Raw genomic sequence first — 25,219 nt, 5'->3', positions numbered from 1 at the left:
CTAATTTGTGTTCGTTTTATCTGTCCTTAGGAGTTTTAGGAGAAACATCTGAAGTTGACCCTCTAGAACCCCATTAAGTCTCACAACTATGAAAAATCCTTGAAAAAGCCTCTGAGCATTATTTTTTCTCTGGGTTTTCATATTAACAACTGTTTTGGGTGTTAGGTTTCTTGAGTTGCTCTTTGCGTCTTAAAATTTCTTCATATCAGTTTTTGGGTTTTTAAGCAACGGGGCACAGATGGTTTTCTGAAGAACTATAAGAAAAAGTAGCCTACTTTATGGAACTTCAATGGCATATGTCCCTTTTTAATTGGAACTGTGAGAATTAGTCTTTAACAACAGAAGGCTTGAGACTGTTCTTCAATTCTTTCAATATTCTGGGCCAGTTTGATCTTCGTCATTGTAGCATTTCATGCAATATTACATTAATATAAGCTACAAGATTGTATTTATTTATTTTTTACTTTTATGTGCTTTTTCAGGAGCACCTATCCACCTACTCACATGTCAACATGGCCCTCACACGGATGTCCTTACGCCATCCGGATATCTGACTGCCACGTGTAAATTAAGCATTCCCTCTGGAACCTGTTGCCATAGAAACTCTCATTAAGAGCCTAGAGACATGAAAAATTTGTGTGTGTTCAGACTACCCTGAGAATGGTTCGGGTTAGTATGTGTGCACCTTATCAATATGTTCAATATTATTGGTGCTCTTGATCTTCTTAATTACATCTGACTATTCAGATTGTTACCCAATATTTAAATATGAATCAGTCAAGTTGGGTTGCCATTTAAGACATGGCAAGCCTCATACATGTTCCATTAAATGGAAAGTCATAAAGGTCAGATGAGAAAGAGAGAAATGGAAAGAGAATGGATTTCATTTGTTTTTCTGTGTTAGGGATTTACATGGTAAATGTTAGTCTCAAATGTCAACGTGACTAAGTCAGTGAGCAAAGAGAGAGAAATTACTTTTATTTTACCATTTATTTTGAGCATGAGTGGACTGACAAAATGTGTCCAAGGTAGTATGTGAAATAACCCAGCAATTGAACCCAAAAATTTTTTTCCCCCCATTATTTCCTTGTGCTCTTTCATGGAACACAAAAACAGTTTTTTGACTAAATGTTTAGATTGCATACAGTAAATGGGTAAATTTTCGGATAAAGGGATAGTTCACCCAAAAATTTAAATTACCCCATGATTTACTCACCCTCAAGCCATCCTAGGGTGGTTAATAAAGGGGGTTAATAAAGGCCCCCTGAAGCGAATCCATGCGTTTTAGTAAGAAAAATAAACATATTTAAAACTTTAATCTCTAGCTTCCGCTAACTGCTGTACATACGACTGCGTATGTAGGACATAAGCGTAACATAAGCTCTGTTGAGAAGTGACGAACGCGGAAGCGCAGAGAGAGCAAAACACTGGTCCCGAATTAGAAGTACAAAACCAGGATTTGTAAATGAAAAATGTCAGATGATTTTGATATAGGTAAACCAAGAGGCCACCGAAAGAAGAAAGTCATATACACCTAGGAAGGCTTGAGGGTGAGTAAATCATGGGGTCATTTTCATTTTTAGGTGAACTATACCTTTAAGCTCTAAAAATGTAACGACATGTGATAAGGGCAAAGCACATAAAATTGTCTTCAATTCAATACAGACATATTGAAAACTGAAATGATTGAAAATATATATAACTTTCAGTTCAGTAAGTGGTGTTGAGTGCATGTTGATTCAGTTCTCTAAACGAATCACTAAAGTGAAACCGGGAACGCCTCTTTTTGAAACATTCATTAAAGGGGTCATATGATGCTTTTTTAAAGATCATTATTTTGTGTATTTGGTGTAACAGAATATGTTACGTTTTTTTAGTGAATCAAAAAAGTACAGCTCAAACAGCTCGGGAACGAATGGGTGCAGCCTTTCTTTTGAGAACAACTCAAAAGTAGGACGTTTCTTGTCATCTTTGCGGTACATTGTCTATAACAAATTTTATTTAACCATTAGATCGCTTGCTGTTGCGCTAAAGATTCAGCGGGAAGCGCCGATTCGAGTCCAATTCTTGGTCTTTAATTTTTTTTATTTTTGCCGAAAACTCAAGAAAAAACTTTTAAATTTCTGTCGATATTTGTTTCTTCATATACTGTAGTCCTCCGAACTTGGAGAAAGGCAGCTGTCTCTTTCTCCGTTCATAATAGTCCTCTTATATCAACAGCAGCCATGCAGCGTGTGTTAATTGTCATTTGTACGGAAAGAGTAATGACCGAAACTTAGGAATTCGCGAATGTGAAAATCAAACGTCTGAGCTTGGTTTTCATTTCGGTTCGCATTAAAGGGATCTGAGATCATTTGTAGAAACTAGTGTTCACACCTGGGCTAAAAATACACGTTCAAGTACCTGAAACGAACCAAGCTAGCACAATAACATACATGACAAGATTCGCGCACTTTCAAGAAATAACTTTGTGCTAGGAACACTTAAAATACTTTGCCTTTCACCTATTAATCCGATTAATTCGTGAGATATCATTTGCATCGCTGACTGAGTGAGTCTGAAGTTTTAATAGCTATGCTTATGTGAATGTGAATTTTCAGTAGGCTAAATAAATTTCAGTTTGTTCCACAATGCTATTATATGAGTTCAGAAGACATTTAATACAGTGCTAATGAACTACTTTTACAGCCTTTTTGACAGCTGAAGTTCCCTTTACTTTCATCGTATGCTGAGCCAGCCCTTACCAAAAAAGTAGTATACTTCAAGTTTATTTGAGTAAGTATACTTAAGTAAAGTTCAAGTATATTTTTAAGTATACTTCATGTAGTAAGTATACAAATATCAGTGTACTAGTAGTATACTTGTAAGTGTACTATTTCAATACTCATTGGGACTAAATTGGCCCACTTTCTAGTATATAAAAGTATACTTTTAAGTATAACAGTAGTAAACTTTGAGTACACAACTAGTTTACATCAAAATGTTTAGTTTGTACTGCAACTATACTAAAAGTGAACTTACAGGTATACTGATAGTTTACTAATTAAATACTTGTAGTAGCATTTTTAGTACACTTTGAAGTATAGTCTCAGTAAACTACTAGTTTAGTAGTTTTATACTACAAGTATACTTGTAAGTTTTCTTTAAGTGAACTTTACATCATACTACTATGCTAGTATACTACTATGTCCCTATTTAGGTATTAATTTGTATATATTTTGTTACATGAATATCTGAACATACAAAACATCAAAAGAACAGGGTATCTGCTTGTAAACAAAAACATTTTACTCTAGCTTCATGCATTCTTTTTTTAAACACTTGAATGTGGATAAGTTTCATAAATAAAAAGTAAAGAAACATTTTGAACAAAAAGCTGAAAAAAAGACTGAATTGGATTCAGAATGATAATCAAAACGTAGATAAAGTCGATCAACAACCCAAAGCTTGACAGTTATTATTACCTCTTTATTGGTCGACATTTTATTCCATAATGATACACAGTTTTGATGCTGTTTTATGTCTGATGATCGTGTTAGAATACACGTGGAAGCATCTGTTGTTTCGGTTTCTTCTTCACTTGTGTTTTTTGGAAATTCTGTACAGAAGATGTGTACTAGCGCCCCTTACCGTTTAACAATGAGAACACAGATTCTAGGAGCACAATTATAGCTAAAATATATTTAGACTTTTTCTAAGTATAAGTCAAGTATACTTAAATGTAATTTTAAGTATATTTCTGAGAAGTACATAAAGCCCATTTCTGAGAAGTACATAAAAAGTAGACAAAGTATACTTTCCTATTTTTAGTTTAAAAGAAGTATACTAATAGCACACTTGAATAAACTTCTTTTTCGTAAGGGAGACCATACTGTTAGCAAAAATGTTGGATGATAAATGCATCATAAAAGAGCTGTTCCCAGGTCAGTTACCGCTGACAACAGTTACTGCAGTAGCACAGAAGTAGCTAATAAAACTGATCCTGAACGCTCCATTCATGCCATACATGTTACAGAACCATAGAGAGGGAGGAAGTGCCTTTCATTTCCTCTGCAGGGAGTTTGAGTCACACTAACCTCTCTTCTGACTCCCTCGTTTAGTCTTTCACACAGTCGCAATCATTTAATCAAAATGAATCTGTCTGGGAGCATAAGTTGGGCAATAAACAGAGACAGCTAGATGTGACTGCACGTATAAGCTTTTAATTTGTATATTGTTTGCAGATAAAATCTGATTCTCATGACATGGTTTATAATTGATGATCTTTGATAGGGCAAAAACGATACAGTAAATTATTCACATGCAGTTTTTTGTTCGGAAGTTTTATTCATTATGTATCGTTGTGTTTTATGTAACTAAAATCAAGATGAAATGTTTTTCAATTCACCAACGCAACAGTTGGGTTTCACTTTTTACTTTAAAAAGCAGGAAGAACAGGTCATCTCTCATTTGAGGTGACATCGGTGTCAAAAACGGAATATTTTACTTCAAAAACTTTCCTAATACTGCGTCCAACTCACATTAGATAAACTGAGGACATTTTTATTGGAAAAGAGCCACTCAGACGGAACATGCGAGAACTTTCCACTGCACTCCCGGGGGCGGAAGACGGGTCACTGACACTTGTGCATGAGATGTCATTTCATTAGGACAACAAAGACTGCGAGGATGACGATTATGAAGGATTCTGGTTATAATTATAATCATCCAGATCTGTGCAGAAGCACAAAATCATGAAATACTGAAAACCCCCTTTGTCCCTGAATGAACATCTAGCCTATTCTCAAGGGGAATAGTAGAATGAAAAATGTTTCAGGAGTGGACGCTTGAAAGATCTTCATCTCTACAATGGCCTCAAAATGGCCTCACACAATCTTTTCTCATCTGCAAAGGGGTTCAGAATGTCTAATTGAATCTATAAGAACTGAGTTTCAGTCCATCGGGCCAAGTGGAGAATATAGCTAAAATAATTTTCTTGGAAACCTTTAATTAAAGTGTTACCATTTTAGGTTCCTAGGCTAGGTCTATAAAGCTTCAAAAACCCTAATCTATGAGAAGCATTCCCTGGAGAAGCCCCGGTGGTCTTTGACTTCCCCAAGTGGCAATATCGGTAAGTGCAAACATAAACAGCCACAAAACCTTCACATTCTGAAGGAACATTTTATTTAGTTTACACATGAAATAAGGTCAACTTTAAACAGACATATCCATGCCTGTAGAACAAAATATACAGATCATTTTACATACTAATTTTACATTTTGTAAACCATTTTACACATCTGTGTGAATGGCGATATAGGCCTTTATTGAGTAAAATGATTTTTTTTAAATGTTTATTTTTTTCAAGTGACTTCCAGGTTTATCGCGGTGTTTACACCGCGTTTAAGGCCTGAAACATACTTCACACAGGTATGCGAGGAAATACACTTCTAGCAACACAAGTTGAATTTTGCGCATCGTTGTTTTCCAAGATGTGTCAAATCCGATTTATATCGCAAGTTATGTGCTTGTGTAAAAATCTGTTACTGGCGTAATGCTGCGTTCAAGTCCTCCTGGGACGTTCGTACTTATGAGTTGACAAATCGTAATTACGACGTCAGGTGCGTTCAAGTCAGTTTAGTCGGCACAAGATGGCGGTTTAAATAATTTTACTTGGATTTCAGCTGCGTAACAAGAACATGACCAATATAAGTTTATAAGACAACTTAACTATCAATGTAAACAAAAATTTACCGTCAGCTACAGACGTTGCATCCATCGATTCCGCCATGTTTCTCAGTGACACGCCCCCAACTCGGAAACTCGGGGCTTAAATAAAATTTAGAGTTTCCCACTCGTAATGACGACTTTGTGGTAGCGTTCATGTGTGTTCAACTCGTAAATACGATCTATCCGACATGACTTGAACGCACCGTAAGAGTTCATACTTTCCATCAAGGCACTTTAGAGAACTTTCATAACGTTAACCACAGTTCCCGCCAAGTTACTACAGTTATTTACAACCGTAAAACCTCAATAAATTAACACAGGAATTTCTTAAAACAGTACAAGAAACGTTCTTTAATTGTTTTTTTTTTATTGGTGGCTTGTACCAACTTAAAACAGTTTTATTTGTAGTACCATTAACTGTAATTACTGCGTTTCGGCGGGAACTATGGTTGCCATGGTAACGGTTTGCAGCGGGAACCTCAGAGCGCTTTGAGGTTTTCCCCGGATGGTCCGTCACTGTTGTGCTCCGGTGGGTCCTCGTGTCCGCCGCTGTCCGACTCCTCTTCGATGGCGAAGCGCACATCCACGACGGAGCTGAGGGAGCTCACGCTGCTCTGCTCCACCGAGCACAGCGCGCACGCCAGAGGCGCGAGGACCCTCCCGCCTTCCAGCGCACGGCCGGTGGTCAGCATGAACGGCACCGGCGTGGAGCGCAGGGCGGGAAACGCGGGGAGGCTGAAACTATGCTTCTTCTGGCTCGCGCCCCACTCGCGCTGCTCCTCCTCGTGCAGAAGCCGCGTGAACGCGTTCGTGCGCCTCTTCTCGCGCCGTTTGGTGCGCAGGTAACCGAGCATGATGCCAATGAGGAAGACTCCGTAGAAAGACACGACGATGAGGATGTACAAATACGCGTTACTGTCGCTTCCACCGGGCAAGGCGACTCGGTTGGTCTGCTGCGACGAAAGCGCGGAGGCGTTGCGCGCCAACTCCATTGCGACAGAAACAGAGTTGTCTGTAAAACAACAGAGGACGTTAGCTAAAAACGTAGTCCTTTAAATGATATAGTAGTATTAGCAGCAATTATGATGATAATAATGAGATTTAAGAATAATAAAAGTCTGTAAAAATATAGATAGGCATAATCATAAAAATATAGAAAATAATAGGCATAATAATAATGAGAGGAATAAATAAAAATCTGTAAAAAAATAAATTAAAAAGTAAAGTATGTTAACAATTTAAACTGACATCAAAGAAAAAAAATCACTGTAATAACTTTATTAACATTAATAGCCGACTTCACTCCAATATTTAGACATTATTTAAAAAGACTTATTTATGTTTGCAAGTACATATTTTAAGCTTTAAATATTTGTTTACAATAGTTGTTTTATGGCAACTTTCCATTAAAGCTGTTGTTACTCACCGGGATGTTTCACCCTGGAGCGCGTCGGCCCGTTTCTCGCTTTTCTTCGAGACTCTCTGGCGTGTAACGGGGTTGTCAGCTGAGTCCGGTTTAAATAGCGGACCCCATGCGTGGCCACGCGCCAGGAGGATCTGTGACAGAGGCTGAGGGAGTCGAGATCCTCACGTCCTTCCTCACAGGATTTGAGTCCCGGCCAGAGACGCTTGAGCTCACATTCTTTTGACGTTTAATGGAGTCCAAGTGCGCAGTGCTGCCAGGGGCGGTTCTAGACCAAAGTAACTGGGGGGGCCAGACGGGGGCCACTTGTGCTTTTAGGGAAACACAATTTTAAAATTCATCTTAACCTACTTTAAGTATTATTCATTCAGTCATTTTTCATAATGTCATGCCCCACTGCAATCTCTAGAAGTAATCTATAACAATTTCAACTAAAACGAATGTTTCATTTATTTGACAAATTATTTTGTATTGTGTCATTGGCATCATGCACTCATTATTTTTGAGGGGGCACAAGTGAGGGGGATTGTCGTGTGACACAGAGCAGCCACAATACCACTGTATAATTCAATTCAAGTTTATTTGTATAGCGCTTTTCATGATACAAATCGTTGCAAAGCAGCTTTACAGAAAATTAAGTTTCTACAGTATATTTAGTAGTAGCTTGTCAGTGGTGACTGTGTCAAATTGATGTACATATGGCAGAAATGTACAGTCAAATTCAGTTAATGACATAATCAAACAGACGATGAATGAACACTATTAACAGCAATAATTATATGTTGCAATTAAACTTGTAGCAACTGTATAACTGATATAGGCTTATGTCCCTACTGAAAAAAAACAATAAAACCATCAAAGAAAATTGTAATGGTTTCCACTACAAATAACCATTGCAAACATTACAAACCATCAACTTTTAACCATTAAAATCATAAAAAAAATGGGTTTCTTTAGTGTGTTTTGGGACATATTCCATTAGGATTTATTGGTTTTAACAAGCCACACATAGAAGGCAACCAATTACCAGTAGAGACCAACAGGGTCCATTACAGTTTCCAGTAAAACCAATACAAGTCCCATTATAACCAGTAAAACCATTGCAAATGTTGTAATGGTGTCTATTGTTTTTTTCAGCAGGTTTTATTAATTTTTTTATTTTTATTCAAAATATTCCCAAAATATATCATAAAATATCTCGATTCTCAAATATGTGTAAGTAAATGCATTTTGCACCTTTATAGATTATGTTAGTTGATCTATAATGGGCGATGGGCAAAGTAGCCTAATAGTGTAAGCCTAATCTTTTAACTGCATAAAAATCCGTCTTTTTACTTAAAGGGGTCATAGGATGCCCATTTTCCACAAGTTGATATGATTCTTTAGGGTCTTAATAAAAAGTCTGTAACATAGTTTGGTTAAAATTTCTCAATGGTAGTGTAAAAAAACCAAATTTTGTACCCTGTCAAAAACAGCTCTTTTCAGATCAAGCCGTTTTTGTAGCATTTTCCTTTAAATGGTAATGAGCTCTGCTGACCCCGCTCTGTGTGACGTCACACAGACAGGCATCTGAGATAGGCTCGATTTGAGAAAGGGGAAAACATTTAATCAGATTTTTATCATTATAGGGTGGTTGTGTACACACACTGCCAACACACATTTCAGTTCAAACAACTTGTAAAAGTGCATGTAGCATCCTATGACCTCTTTCAAGCAGCACTATGTAACTTTTGGCGCTCTAGCGGTTAATAAACAGAACTGCACACATCCCGCGGAAGAACATTCCAACCGGAGCTACTTCTCTAAGTTTATGTCTCTGGCGATTCACGCAGGTATGTGTTACTCCGCAGCGGTGACGACCCGACCAGGCTACAATAGTCCAAATATAAGTACTTATTATAAGTGTAACGTAGTGATTCGGAATAAGACAAAAACGCGGTTTGGAAGATGAATTCATGATGTACTCGCTCATTATATACATTTTGCAAATTTTGAACACAGAAAAAGTTACATAGTACTGCTTTAAGTACCAGATATGGGTGTCATACCATAAAATATGTTTAATACGACTGACTTTGTATTTAATGGGAATTTAATAAAAACATTTTAAGTTACTAATTAGCCTGTAACACTTTCATTGTACAAAAAGAGCGGAAAGAAACTTTACATTATCAAAGAACATTTTCACTTCAGTCCAGCGAGTTCAAGCACTCTCAAAAACTCCCATAATAATCTAAATTAATATCTTACATTCATGTATCTTCACTTTGTTGTTTCTGATGAGAGAATTAGCCAGAGAATTCAGTCAGCCAGTGTGCGCGGTGACGAAACAGCATGTTTCAGCCGTGACTCATCTGAACGCCTCTGATTGGTCCTTGCATTCATAAGCTCAACAGAATCGTATGGGATTGGTTATAATGGGCAGTAGGCTTGGGCCGATTACCGGTTTCAAGGTATACCGTGATTTGAAAATTTCAACATTGTGTGTGTGTGTGTGTGTGAGTGAGTGTATGTGTGTGTGTGTGTGTGTGAGGGGAACAGGGTCACATTACAGGAGAGTGATCTGTCTGTCAGAAATCATAGCACGTCAGCTGTCTTAACCGCGGCTTGTGTACTGCATCATCACTGTGTCTGTCACGCGACTCTGTTGCCCTTTCGGGCTTGAACTGATGGTAAAACTAACAACATTATTAACTGTCTTGATATTTACTTTGAAAGCTGAAGCTCGCGATTATGGTAAGGGGCGCTACATTTCCGACGCGTGCTTGTGGTGTTCGGCCAATCACAATGCACTGGGTCAGCTGGCCAATCAGAGCAGACTGCGCTTGTCAAAGGAGGGGGCTTTTGTTTGAGACAGGCGGGGCATAGAGGACCTACAATAATGTACAGTATTTGAAAAATAATGTGTTTTTTGAACATTAAAGCATGTCAACATATTCTGTTACACCAAATAATTATCTTTAAAATAGCATCATATGACCCCTTTAAAACGCTAATATTTTCCGTTATACCGTTCCTGCAGTATGCGTTGTTTTTCATGTCTCCTCAAAGACTTAAAGTGTAGGAATCCCTCAGGTTGAGTGCAGTGTAGAGTAACACGACCCTCCTCCTGTTGGTGCGAGCGAGCGGTCAGTCACGTGTGTGTAGGGTGGCCGAAGCGTCCCCTGGAATTTACGCGATCGGCAACCGTCCGTTTTTTGTCTTATTGCAAGCAACTCATCTCTGTTCTTGACTTGCACAAACTGCGTTGCAATGCAATTGTTTTCCAAAATCGTAATTTATGTGAAAATATGAAGTCTGTAAACGCCTGTTAACACAGGCCAGAGATGCTGAAGACGGACGCACAGAGAAAAATACTGTAGCAGGCAGATCACTCACTGTTCATGATGCACGAACTATTGGAAGAAAATCCTCAATATTGATTTGGGGGTTTATATGAATGTGTTTCTGAGGGGAACTGACTGTCTTCAGAAAAGTTTACGTGGTATTTTCTTTTAATCTCATCTCTGTATAGTTTATATTAAAGCAGTGTTTCAGTGCAGCTGCTTTGTTTAAAGCGGTAACCAAGGAAATGGTGTATCTGCTGTTCCAGAAGCGCCTCCTGCTGTCAGAGAGTGAATCTGCATCTCATTCAGAGCTTCTGCTGTTTGTTTCATTCAGGCATGTAGTATAATTTCACAAAGCTAGTCAGAACATTCTGTTTTTGCTTCAAATTGGGTTATTATTAAATCAAATTATGTATATGAAATTATATAACTAAATGATATGAAATTATATAAATTATATATATATGAATTATATAACAAATGAAATAACTGCAATTACAGATTTAGGTTAAATAAAGATGTCAGTCTTTATTTTTCTTCTTTTAGGAAACAAATCAAAGAAAAATAAACAAATTCTACTGTTCCTAATATTCTGTATGTTGCTCAAAAACAAAATATATTGTGTTCAGCGGAAAAAAGTTTTTTGTTTTTTTTACCCAGTCATTTAAAAATAACATTTTAGAGCTGTAACGACAATACCGTGATATTTTTGCTTAAGGATATCATATCGTCAAAATCTTATACCGGCCCATGCCTAATGCGCAGTGCTTTAAAAACCCGTGTCTCTGGCTCTGTGCCAGCCGGCGAACGCAGATTTGAATTTAGCAGCTGGTGATGTTTTTCTTTTTATATATATAGTTTACAGGACAAACTGCGCATTTCACCCAAAATTGTTTGGTGTGATATGATTCCAAATTTAGGGGGGCCAAGCTTGTTGACAGGGGGGCACTGGCCACCCCCTAGAACCGCCCCTGAGTGCAGCCAAATGTTCTCATCTATCAAAACATAACCTGACAGGATTGCTTTAGGAGAAGCCTCTTATTCAGCAGGACTGCTTGCCTTTAAGAAAAACCGGATGAATGGCTGCCATGAATTATGCAGAAATAAATCAACGCTCTCTTAAAGGAATGGCTCACCCGAAAACGAAAGTCTTTAATTTACTCACCTCATGTTGTTCCAAAACCTGAACATGATTTTATTCAATAGCTGTCTAGTATATTTAAAGTAGTTCATATGACACTATCGACTTTATTTTTAACGTAATGTCAGACACGGACATTTGTAAATTTAATTTGCGAGACTTCCGGTCTCATTTGCTTCGTTATTTTACCTGCACAAAAAGGACGTTATGCTGTTTGATATTGGTGTTTGTTACTATATTATTTTCATTCATTATCATGCATTTTTTTTATTTTTATAGTAATTTTAACTATAGCAGGTAATCGGAAGTCTTGCACATTCAAAGAAAATAGCTTACTTTAGCATTGCAAATTAAGGTGATAGCTTTATGTGAGTAATAATCAATTTGCAACAACAACAAAAAACATGAGGTAAATTATTTGTGAAGCATTTAAAAAACTATATATATAATCTGGAAACATTTCAAATTCAAGCTAACAGTATTAATCAAATGCATAGTGGGATTAATGCCATTCTGTGCATGTGAATAAGCAAGGTTAAGCTGTACTTTACAACCACACTGACGTAGTTTTCAAGGGTCTCATGGTCTGGTTTACGTCAGCAGTGAAAGCATGTTAGAATCAATGCCAAGTTGCCAACCTCATCTCTCTGGCAGTAATGCATGATGGGTAGGTGTGGCATAGCTGCAGAAAACTGGAGACAGAATGTACAAACCAATGCCTAACCACACCTGTCAATTAGGGTCGAGTAACAGAACTGACGCAAAGCGCATGAAAATCTGATCAAATCAGCAGCTCTGGAACAGTTCCATGTCTGAGACCACTCTACAGACAAAACAGCATTATGGAGCGAATCGGAGGAAACCATCAGCATTATAACACTTAATTCCTTCAGTTACATGGACTTTTTACAATCACTATAGGGACTTTCGTACTCTGCAGCTCTGTTATGGAAGTATTTCTATAAAAGGGTATAGCAGACTTTCAGACATATGCTCTGGTCAAGATCAGACACTTCAACTTTATTCATTATTATTTACACAATGGAGCTAAAGTTAGTCATTGCTCAGTGAAGGATTGAGGTAATTCTTTAAAACTTTAACCCATTTTAACCTGAAGTTCATTTTCAATGTTTTAGAGTGACACAAACAAACTGATACCACAAAACATCACATAATTCTTCAAATCCATTGCTCAAACCTACTGATGTTTGTGCTGCTGTTCGCCAAACAAAATGACGTCCTTTAGGAAACTGGCTTTTGTTTGTTTAAGGGATCTCACAAAAGACCAATAGAATGGAAAATGGAAATTGATTACAGTTAAAACAATATACACCAGTAAACATGATTTGTTTGAAACATTTTGACAAACAATTGGCAACATCCACTCAAAGCACAAAGGTATTAACAATTCGCTCTATGTTCACTTAATAGTGATCTTTCAAAATTAAGTTTATTCATAAGACATGATATATACTGGATTGGACACGTGCTTCACAGTAGGAATTACTCACAAACCATAATAAGTTTTGCACAGGAAAGTCCTTTATTCCATTATCTCAACTTCACAGGATCAATTTCAAGGCAAATGGCAAAATAAATGAATAACTTATGGCCTGATATTGCAATGTCTGATTTCATTTTAGTTCAAAACAGGCTATTATCAGGGACACCAAACAGCGTAGGCCCAAAAGGACAAAGTAATAATGTTGAGAGGAGAGAGAGCATGAGAGAAATAAACAATGAGAACAGACTTTATGACAGGGATCACAGTGAGTACATTTAACAAGCAGAGAATGGAAAAAAAGAGCTGGGGAGCCTTTTATCAGCTATGAATTATAAAACCTTTTATTATAAGTCTAATTCAACTCCATCTCTGTTCAACTTTATTTTTGCTTCATGCACACTTAGTTCTTAAGCAACAATTTTGAGCCAATCAGCTGAGCCGTAAAGGTCACGTGACTGATCGCTATATTAGAACTCCCTGCAGCAGAGAGAGAGAAAAATAGGTATTTCCCCCCTTGTTAACAGCCTGCCAAAAAACGTAGAACATCCAATACAATCACTTTTTTTGCAATTTATATATTCAGTTTATTTCAGAATACACAGCTGATTTTGAATGGACATCAATGGAGAAACTAAATTTTGCCCACTTTGACCAAAATCATGGTCAGATTAGTTAAGCTAACCAGCCAAACTTTTATCTTAAACAAGCTCCAAAATGCCAGATAAGAATTTATCAACTCCATTTGCATCAAGTCTTCTTCAATTTCTCTCTGAAACAATTTAAGCACACGTCAGTGTGTCTTTATAGACAAATAGTCTGCCTGAAATGAATCAATTCAGTTCAAAATGTTTAAAGAACCTGGTTGAATGGTTTGTATTCGTATACTTATACTAGATCTATTATCCTGTCCAGCAGGATATAATGTCACCCAATAGGAACATTCCAGTCCTAGAACATCAATCAGAATCATCCAATGAGTAGAAATGCTCTAGGGATTTCATACTGTCCAATGAGCACATTCTTACATTAAATAAAGCTAATTATTGCAACAATAATTTAAGATATAGTAATAAGTAAAGAGATTTGATGTCTCTTGATTTTTTCATTGGTCTCCTGACATTATTAAATGAAGAAGGTTATGGAAAGATTGGAAAAAAAAGAGAGCAAATAATGGCTTTAAGATTCCTGGTGTGTTTGGACAGAAATTTGCTTTTGTAAACTGATGTTGGAAGAGTTTCATTACAAGTTGTATTTGTTTGAAACTAAAAGTTTCAATGAGAATGTGAGCTTAGAAAAACATATCCCATGAAGCATTGTTTGTGTATGGGGCAGAACAAGAACTGGGACAGTTCAGAGTGACACAGAGCGAGACTGTGAAACTGTGAAACTGGCTTCTGGAATCTGTGAATCTTTGATTTGGTTTGTCCAGCAACATTTTGGAGATCCAAAGCATCATGGGAAGTATTTCAAGCCATGACAAAGGTTTTTTTGGGTAATAACATGCATAAAATGTCCTGAGAAATCACATATTGGGTATGTTTACATGCATTCATTTTCGTCAACTGGTTTGAAATCCAATCCAGCAATTTATCCTGAGCTACTGCGAGCTTAATTGCAGTTTTTGGTTTGATGACATATCTAAACTTTTTTTTTAGCAAATATTTTGTACTTATTCATTCTCCACTGACCAGTTCATTAAACGCGAGATGAAAATAAACATGTGTGTATGACGTAAAACACTTCTCTGCATCTTAATTTTTTCAGGTTTCAATCAGATTGAAAGGCTATTTGGATCAAGCTCTGCTGGCTCAATTGAGGTGTTTACATGAAGGCTTTTCAGTCTGATTGAGCCATTATTATTGGATTATTTGGGTGCATGTAACTATCTATTTACAGCACTGAACCTTTTTGCTTGTCAGTTATTTCACTTCTGATTTGCTGACATGGCGAGGTTTTGGGGAGCATGCATGTATTTGGAAGCGATGGAGGGATCCCTAATTTAGCAGCTAAGTCTGGAAGAAGTTAGCAAGGCTAACATCACTTTTGGCACCTTTAAGTATTGCTGGTTGTGAGTGTTGGTCATCACACTGTATGAAAAGATTTCCAAACGATTATGTTCACGTCTGTAACGTCCATTGGAAATCTTGATTGGAGGTTGCTATGGTGAGATAAGTTACTTTTTCTTGCCTGTCCTGTGGTTTTGTCTGGAATGAGTAGTGGTTTGGCTCTGATTGGCTCTATTTGGCACCGTACATCCTCTCAATGTCGTTCTGGTAGAGAGTTTTGAGCTCCTTTCGTTTGAGTTTAAAAGCATCTGTAACCAGGCCAGTCTCTGGGGTCCAGGGCTCAACGCTCAGGCGGATCTTCCGTGGGATCTCAAATCTTTCTAACTGGGCTGTTAAATACACAGGAACAGGAAATGAATCAGCTAAACTAAAGAGTGGTAAAACAGGAAGCACAACAAATGTGCATGATATATACTTTCTTCCATAGGAATACAAGTAACATTTCAAGCTTAAATGATAATATTGTGGCCAATATGAATTTATTGGTACATTTAATAGAGAAACTTGCATATGGGGTACTGTACATAGTTTCTGCAGGTTTTATGAATGTAAATTAAAACATTTTAAGACAAAGTAAAGAAAATTGAAGAAATAAGGGAATATGGTATGTCAATAAGTTCTCTAAATGTAAATGTCTAGGGAGCAGAAATTAGTTGTATTTGCAACACTTCAAAGTTTAAACACAACTTCCAACAGATCTTCATTATTTTTAATTAATTTGACAAAAAATAAAATAAAATTGAAATAAGTAATTAGCTTAAGACTTGAATTACTGAGAAGCGGATCAAAATAAAGTGAGGTTATTAAAAATTTAAATTCAAAAGGAAAACAAGTTTTCTTATCCCACTGACAGATATTTGTGAACTGTGCTGGAAAAATGAGTCACAATAAGCAATTTTTCAAAAATGAATTATTTTGATTTCCTTTCTGATAGACCTTCAAAATGATGTATGATTTGTTGGAATCGGATGAAAAATGACTGAGCTACACCCGTTTGAAGTTGATCGAGTCAGCAAAGTCAGTTTTGAGAAAAATCGAGTTAAGGTTCCAAAGCAAAATCACCTGCAACGTTGCATCTTTTCCTATAGTTCTTTTCTTAATAATAAATACTGTATTAGTCACAATATAGCTATTTTTTTATTTTATATTTGTTATTATAAATAAGAACAGATGCAAAAAAAAAACAGTAGAAAAAATATAAGAAAACAAAAAACAAATAGTGCATTACCTTTTTAATTTTACATCTAACCTAAAGCATTCAAGTAAGAAAAACAAACAATCAAATGTAAAAATCCCTTTAGTGTGATAATCAATTTATTCATTACAAATAAATGGATTATTAAAACTACAAAAGCAATTTGATCAAGAGCAGTGAGTGATTCCCTCTAGGGCTGCACGATTAATCGAATGCGATTGTCATGCGCATTTTGATAGTAATGCCGGTTCTGTAATCAGCAGGAAATCATTATCACGTGTTTTCAGATGGAGCAGAATTTACTACACATAGCCGTAGTTCACTGACAAGTTACGCAAAAAAAAAATCGATTCTGAAATCGTTCGCGATAATGACAGCTGTTTGCATAGCTTCTCAATGAACTACGGCTCTGTGGAGTAAATGCTGCTCCATCTGAAAGCATGTGAAAATACCTTCTGCGAGGTGTATTTGGAGTTTAAGCGCGAGAGCGCCCTCTGGCCTTCGGATGGAGATTTACTGCTGATCACAGAACCGTGCTTCACTGAAAGATACGCATGACAATCGCAGCTTCTGTTAAATCGCGATCTCGATTTCATTTCGATTTATCATGCAGCCCTCTTCTCTTTTATTGTTAGATTAACATTAATGAGACAGATGGCCTATTCAGTATATTAAGACCTACTGTAATGCACGGATCTTATTTAATGTTACACATCAGATGTCTTTCCCCAACAGTTCCCCAAACGTTCACTTAAGACATAACAGATTATGTTTGCATGAATACTTAAATACTGTAATTCTGCGTATATATGTATATGTATCGGGATCGTGCTGTCGGAAATTTTTATGCGTACGCTTCGGATGACAGTCAGCATGAGAAGCGAGTGGAGAAAAGGTACTCCTCTCAGAAAACGTACAAATAAAGATGATTTTAGATGTTTAATTACTATTTGGAGCATTGGGGTTGCTAGTCGAGGGCTTAATGAACTCATTTTTGTGAAAACCTCAAATTGGACTAAAATGGACATTTTCACTTTTTTTGCGTGTAGCTCAAAATGTCCCGTGCGCATTCCGACTCATTTTGCCAGCACGGGTTACATTTGTTCTTGTTTTAAGCATAAACTCACTTCATTTTGTTTCGGTTTCTCCAAAAACAAGACAATTATATCTTATATTTATATCTTCATTTTGCATCTTAAGTAAAGATATTTGTATTGGAAAACAAGACAAAAATTCAGAGAAAGATTTTCTGCAATATATGCAAGATTTAATGCCATGATTTTATAAAGTTAGGACTTTCTGCTCCACAAGACCTTTTTAAGGCCTTAATTTGTGGAAGGGTGAATTAAGATGCTTTAAGACCCCCAGAAACTAAATATTTTCTGCAATATATGCAAGATTTAATGCCATGATTTTATAAAGTTAGGACTTTCTGCTCCACTTTAAGACCTTTTTAAGGCCTTAATTTGTGGAAGGGTGAATTAAGATGCTTTAAGACCCCCAGAAACCCTGTAGATACAGCAGAAATAGTATGAGTAGTAGGCTACGATAGTATGCGAATCCAAAACTGTTTCACCTGTAAGTGCCGTTTCTGTGATGACTTTAAGCACTTCCTCCTCGATGACGGGGTTGTTACAAAGCTCCTCCCACAAACCTCTGACACACTTCCTCTCAGCCAGCGCCAGCAGCTGCTTCTGATTGGGCACCACAAAGCCAATCACGTAAGACTCTTCACTGGAAAACAGAAAGAGGAGGGACTAAAATTCAGCAGAGTTGACTATAAATGTGTTGTGTTAGGGGTGGGTGATGTGACCATATTTTTATTTCATGACATGAGTATTTTATTTCACGGTAACGATATAAATTATGACATAGTTATTCTTATTTTATTTCATCTTTGTTATAAAAAAATCAGAAAAAAATGCAAATAAATACAATATAAGAAAGATAAATGAAATTAACAGTGCTTTAGGTTTTTATGTACAGGTCTATTTAAATGCAGCAATAAAACCTAAATTGAATAATCAAATGTAACTAATAAAACGCTACTCAGTTTTTGCTGAATTAATTAAATATACATTGATCCTTATTAAATCTACTAAAATAATTCAGTTAAGAGCAGTGAATGATTTTCTCTTTTTCCGTTTGAAATAAATGTATTATATATTTTTTATTTACTTTAAAATATTTAAATTGACATTTTTAAAATGTTTATATTTAAAATGTTTTTGAGTGTTTTATTATAATTTATTTTTCTTAGATTTTATTATAAATTAATATATAAAATAGTTATTTAAATACACGTTTTTAAAAATATAACAAAATATTTTTATTTTAAAAATGGTGTTTAAGATTTTTTTAATGGCATATTTTAAAAAATATTAATATTTAAGGTTTTAAGATAAATTCTTATATGAAAATTCTATTTATACATGTCGATTCTCATCTAAAATTTAATCACCGCTCGCTAGATCACAGGAGATACTTGTTTACATTTTTCCATCCTAATTATAACTATTATTTAACTATTAATTAAACCATAATTAAGTATGGATGTTAGAGGGGGAGTGGATTTCAGTAATCTCTAATGCTGCATTGTCGGATTTGGTGACCCTGCTGTATATCTGCAGCTGTTGACATCTGACCAAAATGCCTTCTGGGATATAGAATAAAGAGCTTTAGATATCACCAGAGTGAATTTAGGTAACATTAAAGCCATTGTGTGTGAAATATAGAAGGGATTTAAATAACCTCTCAAGTCAGTTTTCATTGTTAGTACTGTAACACATGTTGAGGGTGTTATTGTTAGTGCAGTACAGGTTGTGCTTTGTTTGGGCACCTGTTGGCATAGGCACAGATGTTGTCGACAAGTGCGCAGTTTTTCAAGACGGCCTCCACTTTGCCCAGAGACACGTATTCTCCCGCTTGAAGCTTCACCAGGTCTTTCTTGCGGTCTAATATGCAAACACACACACACACACACATATGCAAATATTAACCATAATTCATCAGATGTGTATGTGAGTTTGTGCTACAGGAAGTTTCTCTTTCTCTCCCTTTTGGAGTGTATCCTGCTTTCTTTGAGTTCTTATCGCTGTTCTTACGGGAATAAGTTGACAGTGAGATGTGTCATTTACAGGAAGTACAGGACTGAAGCGTTTTATCATAAAGGAGAGGGGACTTCCATTCGCTCACTCCTGCCAAAAAGTCCTTCTTTACGATGATCTAATCCCTCTCACCGATAATCTTCAGACAGCCGTCTCCATGAAACTCTCCGATGTCTCCGGTGCAGAACCACCGCTGGCCTTTCTTATCCACGAAGAAATCCTCAGTGTTCTTCTCTTTGTTCTTGTAGTAACCCATTGTTACGTTAGGCCCACCGACCAGAATCTCCCCTCGTGGACAGGGCCGGTCTGTGCTGCGATATCCACCTGGATACACACAGAATGCATTATGACACACAAAAAAAAGAAATGGGAAACGGACTAAACTTTATAAAGCACACAGGGTTCCAGACCTACCATGAGCTCAGAGGTTATTAAGCCACAAGTCAGTGTTATTTTAGTCTTGTATAGTCAAACCTTTGACATAACGACCTAAGAGTTGATCCACATTGCAGCTTCTGGCCTAGAACTGCTTACTTAGACAGGAAGAGATTGACATGTAAAGGGACCAGTCACAGATCTGGGGCTGTTTCCATCAACAGTTGTGGTTGAAACATAAAAAATTGGCAGAAAATGTGTATAGACTGCACTCTTGTGAAGAAGTGTGCTTATTTGTATTGAATGTGCACTTGTAATGTACTTCAAATCTTGAAAGAATATTTTATAAAAACTGTACTTGCAAATAGTAATAATGAAGTAAAAGGCCACTTACAGTAAGCGTACTTAAACAGAGACACTTTCATAAATACATTTCATAATGCAATTAAACACACTTTTAAAAGTGCACCTTATAATAATGTCATATTTAAAGTTTTACTTTAAAGTACATATTAAATCTTTGTTTTAATGATCTGTAGTTGTCATGTGTTATTATATACTGTATATATATATACATTTATACAACTATAAAACACTTTTTTATAATACAATACAAAGTTTCAGAAAACTGTACATTCAGTAAGTATAGTATACAGTATACTTAAATATATATTTATAATATTATATAACTGTTTTCTATGTTAATATTGTAAAATGTAATTTATTTCTGTGATGCGCAGCTGTATTTTCAGCATCATTACTCCAGTCTTCAGTGTCACATGATCTTCAGAAATCATTCTAATATGCTGATTTGCTGCTCGAGAAACATTTCTGATTATTATCAATGTTGAAAACAGTTGTGCTGCTTCATATTTTGTGGAAACCGTTATACATTTTCAAACATTCTTTGATGACTAGAAAATTCAACAGAAATCTTTTGTAACATTATAAATGTCTTTACAGTCACTTTTGATTAATTTAATGCATCCTTGCTGAATAAAAGCATTCATTTCTTCTTACTGACCCCAAATTTTAGGACGCTTGTATAGGTTATGAAAATGTGCATAATAGTGTTTGAAATGCTGAATGAGGGTGTGAATCTCACGCTGGCTGATGGTCCCAGCGCCGCAGGTCTCCGTGAGGCCATAGCCTTGACCTACAGGACAGCAGAAGCAGATGTTCATGAACCGCTGGGTCGCGGCAGACAGAGGTGCGCCGCCTGACAGTAACACCCGCAAACGTCCACCTAACAACGCCCGAACCTTCCGGAAGACCAGCCTGAAGAGAGAGAGAGAATAAAGAGGTGACTGTGAGAACCGGTCTTGAGGAGTAACTAAAACTAGCAATGCTATTCAATAATAATTCAATAATAATCAAATGCCCCGTTAGTAGAACAGGGAATTGGGAAGTCTAATTGATTTTGGCAGATTGTTCTTAGGATATTTCAATGAACCAGTTCAAAAATTTGACTCCGTGTTCCAAGAATAGTGAAATAAATATTTGGCTAAATACTGCTGATTATCGCTGATTCAATTATGCATGTTACATGTTTTTCATCATATTAGGCTTATATGAATGTAAATACGTGTTCAAGTTCGAAACATTAGCTTTACTGTAGTTTAACTACTTGATGAGCAGACTGTAGTTAGCCAAAGAAGCTTCTCCAACTCTGGGGATGTAAGTGTGTATTAGAGTATTTGTGTGTGTGTGTGATGTACCTGTCACACAGTGGGGTGCTGTATCCCATCGCAAGCTGCTCCATCTTATAGTTGTAGGCCAACAGAAACAGAGTCCTCTGAAAAACACTCATTTCCTCCACTTTTAGCATCACATTCTTGTAGATCCGATCCATTATCTCCTACACACAGAGAGAAAATATTTGTGCATATAAAATCCACAGACATGATGGAATTTTTCACAGTGAAATTTAACTGGGATTTTTTTGACATGACATTTCCAGTTTCCAGACTTTTTATTTTTAAAACATTAAAAATGCATTTCATATATATGTACATGCGTACATAATTAATGACTTGAATAAACTTTTTACATGACAACAGTGTTTACTGAATTCTCTCTTCTGAATAAAATTCTCTTGTTGCCAGACATCATAAATATATATACACACACACACACACACACACACATATATATATGCACACACACACACACACACTAACTATATTTAATCAATATATATAATATAAAATAGTCAAATTGATTATACTAAATTATAATATACTTAAAAGATTTAAATAAAAAGATACACATATAAAATATTTATTCATATACTTTATTATATTTATTAATATTAACTAAGTGGCTATAAGTAAATAAATACATAATTTCAATTTATAATTAAATTAAGCATGTTGTTATTTTAATAAATATAATAAAATAAATTTAAATGATACATTTATAATCTATCTATATATGTAGTATGTATATATAATATATATATGCACACACACACACTAACTATATTTAATCAATATATACAATATAAAATAGTCAAATTGATTATACTAAATTATAATATACTTAAAACATTTAAATAAAAAGACACACATAAAATATTTATTCATATACTTTATTATATTTATTAATATTAACTAAGTGGCTATAAGTAAATAAATACATAATTTCAATTTATAATTAAATTAAGCATGTTGTTATTTTAATAAATATAATAAAATAAATTTAAATGATACATTTATAATCTATCTATATATGTAGTATGTATATATAATACAGGATAATTATATTTACAAATGCATATAATACAGTTTTGTAAAATATAAAAATAGTAATAGTAAAAAAATTCAATAGTTTTGTCACCAACATTAAATGTATTTATTACATTTGTCCAATTTCTTTTAAATGATCTAATACATCTATCTATATAAATAAACATATATATATATATATATATATATATATATATATAAAATTATTAATAATATATTTTAACTTTTGTCCACCAAATCAAAGTCATTGAGGTATAATCAACATGCATAAGAAAGGAAATGACATCACAAAAACGACCCCTTGACCCCTTGACGTGGGCACAGAAGCAATTACCTTTTCTCACAGAGAGAGAAAAACCACAAAATGTACCACAAAAAAGTCTCTGAAAAACCTTGAAGCACCATGAATATGGTAATCATTCAGCACAATGGTACATAATCAAAGCACCACTGCATTATCATCTGGTATCACCACAGTATTGTTACGCAAGGGAAGTGGATGCTGATTCTAATTGAGTTACTGCTGACATTTTTCCACTTCACATTTCATCACATCTCATGTGACATGGGAGGGTGGAGAAGACCTTTCTGAGTATTTTTTTTCAAAGCTGCCTTATGAATCGGATGTTCTCCCACTGCTCTCAGCCGCTGTGTTTATGGAAGTTTGCTGTTCTGTGTCGTTATCCGTCCGCTGGGACCCTCGTGTGCAACCACACCATGACAATGTGTGTGTGTGTGTGTGTGTGTGTGCATTTACAGTGTCCTCCGGCAAAGAAAATCTAGAAATTAAACATTATTAATTGTGTATCTACAGTGTGTGAGTCACTACTGTCAGAAGGATATCCACACCGGGCTTTCTCACGTTCTGTTTACAGCTGTAAATCATTCTGGACAATCACATTCGCTGACATTCAACCTCAAAATCCCAGAGAGAAACAGAGAGAGGTTCAGTCTTACTGGTACTGCTGCCATTAAAGTGGGCCGCAGGACGCTAGTGTCTCCTTTGCTTCCCTTCTTTATCTTGGTGGACTATAAAGTAAAAATGATTAAAAGAAACATTTTAATTTGTCTCAACACAGTTGCAAAGAAAAAGAAACTCCCACAGCACTGCGCATTTTTCCATTACGTACTGCTGTTGTTTCAGCATTTTCCACTGACATTAAATGCTTGATAGTGACATCACTGTGTTAACTATGTTGTACATAAAAATAATTGGTGTAGAAAGTATTTTCACTCAGAAATTGCTAGTCAATTTCACAAATAATTACAAAGAAACAGCAAGTAACACTTTGAATTAAACATCACCATCACAAAGAAATACGTATCATTAAAAGGCTGAAATTATTTTAACATTTTTTATTATTAATTATTATATTTATAATTTATATTTATAGACTAATTACATATTTGATAAATGTATGCAACATAAAATACTCAAGATTTTTGTAACTAAAATTTATTATATTAAATTCATATTATTTTAATTGTTTCAGTAGCAGTGTTTTATCAGAGAATTTTAGTGGTTTAGTGGCATAACATTTTATAATTTATCAAAAATATTTAAATAAAAAGAAAAAATATTTAATATTCTATATATCTATATATATATATATACAATTTTAATTGAAATATGTATATATATATAAATGATTATGTTGTTATTACAGAGCAATAACATCTTACACTAAAAAATTGGTGTAGAAACTATTTTCATTCAGAATTTCCAAGTAAATTTCACAAATAATTACAAAGAAACAGCAAGCAACATTTTGAAGCAGAAAGACTGAAATAGTATTTTCTTGTAAAACATACTCCAAAAATCAGTTTTATTTACAACTTCAAAAAATATTTTTATACAGTGTAGGCCAGTGTTTCGATTTCTAGAATGTACGCAGTAAACATGAACAAAACTGTGTGTGTTGTACCTGGTCTGCGAGTGTTTGTGGTGAAGAGTAGCCGATTCTGCAGCCGTTAGCCAAACACACCATCTCAGCGCTCAACTCCAACACGTGAGCCAGTGGAAGGTAGCCAATGTATGTGTCATCCTCACTGCAAAAACACATTCATCAACTGGCTGTGTCACACAAATATAAGGAAAAAGAAAACATTATACTATACTATTCTGGTAATTATCAGCAGGGGTGGATTTAGTGAATTGGGGGCCCCAGGCAAAATATAGGATTGGGGCCCTAAACATTTGCACACATTTTCCTAGATCAATCTTGAGGTTCCCTTTTGTTGTGTTCAGCGTAAGCCTGTGTGCTGTCTAATTCTAAACTTTAAAATACATTTATTTTTAGTTGTTTTAACTACAAATTTAAATAAAACTGAAAAAAATAATGAAACGGCAATTATACATTTACACACCTAAAATACATATATCAAGAGCATGCTCACAGATGAGAACAAAACAGCGTTGGATGAAGTGGATTAAAGCCCTGCACGGGTCTCAAATTTAGCCTGTCTTTTTTCCCCTTTTCCCAAAAAAAGCTTATAGCCTACTACTGTTTCAGCTATTAAAATAGTTCGGTTTTGTATGTAATGGAAAAGTGATTATATTTCATTTTGTTTTTTTATAAAGTAAATTTAGAAAAACATTTGGAGTATTTTCTGTTCGTTAAATGTA

The 25,219-nt window shown here is 35.4% G+C and overlaps 1 protein-coding gene and 1 pseudogene across 1 annotated transcript; both read right to left on the bottom strand.

Annotated features, from left to right (window-relative positions):
• Nucleotides 1–5,775: 5,775 nt before the first annotated feature.
• On the bottom strand, nt 5,776–7,423 carry kcne4 (potassium voltage-gated channel, Isk-related family, member 4). The gene is made up of 2 exons (XM_016242543.1): nt 7,136–7,423; nt 5,776–6,721 (listed from the first exon to the last, which is right to left on the bottom strand). The coding sequence occupies exon 2, from the start codon at nt 6,699–6,701 to the stop codon at nt 6,189–6,191; it is 513 nt and encodes a 170-aa protein (XP_016098029.1). The 5' UTR covers nt 6,702–6,721; nt 7,136–7,423; the 3' UTR covers nt 5,776–6,188.
• A 5,706-nt stretch (nt 7,424–13,129) lies between these two features.
• Nucleotides 13,130–25,219, bottom strand: part of LOC107558815 (long-chain-fatty-acid--CoA ligase 3-like) — a 23,014-nt pseudogene continuing 10,924 nt past the window's right edge.

The sequence above is a fragment of the Sinocyclocheilus grahami genome, unplaced genomic scaffold (genome assembly GCF_001515645.1).
Source record: "Sinocyclocheilus grahami isolate Dianchi unplaced genomic scaffold, SAMN03320097.WGS_v1.1 scaffold661.1, whole genome shotgun sequence".
Taxonomy (NCBI): Eukaryota; Metazoa; Chordata; class Actinopteri; order Cypriniformes; family Cyprinidae; genus Sinocyclocheilus; species Sinocyclocheilus grahami.
This window is presented reverse-complemented; position numbering and strand designations above follow the sequence as displayed.